The sequence below is a fragment of the Heliangelus exortis genome, chromosome 20, assembly GCF_036169615.1.
Source record: "Heliangelus exortis chromosome 20, bHelExo1.hap1, whole genome shotgun sequence".
NCBI lineage: Eukaryota > Metazoa > Chordata > Aves > Apodiformes > Trochilidae > Heliangelus > Heliangelus exortis.
In genome coordinates, this window is record NC_092441.1 from 339,432 (window position 1) to 343,669 (window position 4,238).

Here is a 4,238-nt window from a genome sequence, read left to right on the forward strand (position 1 = left end):
GAAATGCAGGAAAACTGTCAGTGGAGTTTCCCTGGGATCACTCGCTGGGATTACTGACTTAAGTATAAAAGTAAAATTGCTCTGGATACATTTTTCATGCCACTAATTTGAGAAGCCTCTTCAGTACAGACAACATTTGGAAAAGCATGCAGGAAGATGGGATTCCTTTGAGGGCTACAGTCACATGGAATCCAAGTGCTGGGACTTGAGCAGTAGCCTGAATTTCAGTTTGTAAGAAAGAGTTCATCACTTGCCCCTCAGCCCTGCTGAGCACCTGCACCTGAGCAGAGCTCCTGGGGGCCCTGGGACCAGGAGAGCCAGAGCTGGTCTGCAGGTGAGGAGTCAAAAATTATGCTGGGAGGTGAGGAATTTTTCTACTCTGCTGTGTTTTTCACCTTTCCCATTCTGTAACTACAGAAAATTTATTTGGGGCTTTTAGAGTTAGAATTAAGAGACTTCTGGGCAGAGACCAAGTCTGGCAAAATGTATGCCAAAAATGGCCACCTGAGAAAGCTTTTATCTGACCAGAGGAGGGAGTGTTTGACACTACAAATTGAAATCTGTGATCTAGGAATATCAAAGCCTGTTCTATTTTGTTTTGCTTACAATTGTATTTGGTTTTGACATTCAGAGATTCAAGAATAACGGGTTCCTGTATAAGTAAAACAGAGACAGGAAAGAGTTCAAGGAGACAGGGAGGACTGGTACTCAAAATCTTCACAGCCACATGTTCTCACTAATGCTCAAAGTACAGCACGGCTACACCCAGCAGGTAAATATATTGCTGTTCGATCACATGAAGTGAAGTGAGTCAGCTTGTATGGCAGCCTCTGGCTTAAATCCTTGGACAGGGGTTGTGGTGCCGTGGGGCTCATGCCTCCTCTCTGGAGTCTGCAGGGCCGAGCTCCTGCTCTGCAGCATGGACTGGATCACAGCCACGTCCACGGAGAGACCCAGAGTGTGGGGAAAGCAGCAGCATTCCAGCATCCTGGTGGAGCAGCAGGAGGATAATCAAGAGCCTCTGATGGAGCTCACGGTGTCAGTGTTAACTAACACCCGCGCAGGGCATTTGTGGGGGGCAGGACTCATTCCAGAACTATTAATATAGCCCCTATTTATACTGCCAGGCTCCTGCGCACTGTGAGGCAGGGAACTGCAGAGCTGAAATGGAATAAATGTCAGCCTCCGTGGGGAAAGCGATCCTTTCAGCCATTGTGTGGGAAAGGAGGAAGGGGAAGGTCAGAGCACGGGGCAAGTTTCAGACCTGAGGAGCCGACAGCAGCAGCCTAAGGAGGCGGCCGGTGCGCAGAGCCGGGCGGCAGCTCCGGCAGCCGCGGGTCCGTGCTGAGCCACTGCCAGGAACGCACAGACAGCGTCAGACGCAGCACCCACAGACACGAAGGGACTAGGCGGGGGCTGGGGCTGCTGCTCCGCTGATCCAGAGCCAGGTGTGACCGGGGACAAAGGGGCAAACCCCCGGAGGGACATTTGGAGCGTCTTCTTTAAGTTCACAATCTGCTGGGCTGGGTCGATGATGGAGAGCACAGGAGGGCCGTATCTGAACACGGCTGCGGTGACATCCCCCGTGGGAATAGCCCGTTCGCTGCAGATGGCATTTGGATGCACCACCTTCAGCCTGGTGGTACACCAGGGAGGGTTCAGTGCGGCATACGGCACTTTCTGCATGTTTGTCTGGACCTTCTGTTTCGCCATCACTGTTTTCATTCTGGCCTGCGAGTTCACACGCCTGCACGGCTGCCTGAGCCTCTCCTGGGGGAACTTCACCGCGGCCTTCGCCATGCTGGCCACCCTGATGTCTGTCACAGCTGCTGTCATCTACCCCCTCTATTTTGTCCAGCTGGATTGCTACCCCATCGGCTGCAAGGTGAGAGATTTCCGCATTGCAGCCAGTGTCTTTGCAGGTCTCCTTTTTGTGGCCTACGCTGCTGAGGTGTTCTTAACCAGGGCAAAACCAGGACAAGTCACCAGCTATATGGCCACCGTCTCCGGGCTCCTGAAAATTGTGCAGGCTTTTGTGGCCTGCATCATCTTTGGGGCGCTGGTGAATGACAGCCAATACAGCAAATATGCAGCAACACAGTGGTGCGTGGCTGTCTACAGCTTCTGCTTCGTGGTGACGGTGGTGGTGGTGGCCTTTAGCGTCACGGGTAAGACCGCCCTGCTGTGGTTTCCCTTCGAGCGCTCTGTGGTTGTCTACACCTTTGGGGCTGTGCTACTGTACATCAGTGCCGCTGTGATCTGGCCTGTCTTCTGCTTTGACAGCAAGTACGGCTCACCCTGGCGTCCTGCCGCCTGTGCCAAGGGCCGCTGCCCCTGGGACAGCCAGCTGGTCATTGCCATCTTCACCTACGTCAACCTGCTGCTCTATGTGGTGGACCTGGCGTACTCCCAGCGCATCCGCTTTGTCTCACACCTCTGAAGCACTGGCCAGAGCCGTCCCAGCACCATCAGCAACCACAGCCAGGGATGCAGCAGGAGACGGGGTCCAGGGAAGGTAGGTGAGGACCTGGCATGACGCAAGAACCATCAACCAAACTTCGAGGTCAAGACCAACTGGAGCAGTGAGTCAGTGACCTGCCATAGGTGGGCTGCAGCTGGTGCTGTGAGGAGCCCACCCCTCATAATTCCACATCTGCCTGGTGCCCAAGTGAAGGAACAATGGAGCTCGAAACACGCAAAATGGCCTTTCATCTCCATGTGGCAAAACACTGGCTGCAACAGCAGGTCTGCAGGCTGCTGGATTCCAGAGCCAAATATTAGGAAAGACAGTGAGGATTTTGAAACTGTTACCAGTGCTTAACCATAATCAAGTCACTACGCAGGAAGTGGGAAAGTTAAAAGCTGCACCAAGGAACACCAGTTCTAGAGACAAAAAACAATCCCTCAGAGTTTGGATTAGTTTGAGCTGTGTGGTGAGACATGAAATGCTTGCAAGTGTGGGAAATTCCAGTCGGGATGTTTCTGAGAACATCATAGCTGTAATACTCAAAATGCCATTACCAGTCTTTTATCTTCCTCTCCTCTCCTTTGTTGTTTAGCACAGAAAATCCTCAAGCATGCACCTTGGGGGGAAACATGGGATATTCCTGTTTAGCAAACACTGAGTCATTACAGAAATGAAAATTTGTGACATCAGGGTTCTGCTGCCAAGAAAGAGGGTGCAGAACAGGGCTGAACTGCAAAATAACGGTGTGTAACTTGAAATCCTCACTTGAGCAGGACTAGAAGGTACCTTGGCATGTGCTTTGCCACTGATTCTTTACACTAATGTCAAGAATTTTTGTTCTGGAAGCTTAAAAATAAATTGGGGGAGGAGGGTGGGTGGGGGTGCAGAGATAAATTAATCTCACAGCACTGAAGAAAATACAAAACCTGGGGCAGGCAACACAGCTGGGACGGCACAAACTTGAATCCAACAGTAACAAATGGGGAGTTCTGCCTCAGAGCAGACCTGGCGCCAGGATTCCCGAGCTCTCTGCGTCACCGGTGAGCTGCATTTCTCTGACCCATCCCTGACAAAACACCCACTTTGAAGTCCCACGCTGCATAGTTCAGATTTCAAACTTAATAGGAAGAAATGTTCTTCATTTCTGATCCTGCAAGAAACCAAAGCAGGCTGAGTACTTGTGTGGAAAGCATGCAGACTAGATAGGTCTTGTTAAAATCTAAAGTAGCTGACTGTCAGAAGCAAGATTTAATTTTTAACCAAATTAAAATAAAACTGAATGTCAGTCTTGCACACTACATCTCCAGAGATTCGTATCCTTTTACCTCACGCTTCACACGGCTGTTACTTCACCAGACAGAGCCCTTCTGCTCTGTGCCAGAAAGCACAGCTCAATTTATTTTGATGTATGGAGCCTGAATGCAGCCCCAAAATGTACATAGGTAAGACAGCAGAGAGCTCTGACTGACATTCTTTGTAGCAGTCACTCCACAAAAAAGGAAGAAAACTTACTTCTCATCAGGGCTTTGTATGGGGTTTGAAAAGCAAAGGGAAAAAAATTTGGGATAGACTGTGTTGGATAATTCTGCTGCTGAATAAGAACCAGCCATTAGCAGTGGGAATGATCAGCCCATAGAAAAGGTCAAGAATCAGTATCCAGCATGAAGGGAACATACTCAATAGCCTTTCACGGGGTTTTTCTTTTCCCCAAGTCCCCGTTAAGTCAGAAAGCCTTAAGAGAGATAATGGTCCAAGGTGCTGGCCAGCTTGT

General features: G+C 50.2%; 1 protein-coding gene across 1 annotated transcript; it reads left to right on the plus strand.

Annotated features, from left to right (window-relative positions):
- The first annotated feature begins 243 nt into the window (after nt 1–243).
- Nucleotides 244–3,765, plus strand: MYADML2 (myeloid associated differentiation marker like 2). The gene has a single exon (XM_071764441.1). The coding sequence runs from the start codon at nt 1,532–1,534 to the stop codon at nt 2,438–2,440; it is 909 nt and encodes a 302-aa protein (XP_071620542.1). The 5' UTR covers nt 244–1,531; the 3' UTR covers nt 2,441–3,765.
- Nucleotides 3,766–4,238: the final 473 nt, after the last annotated feature.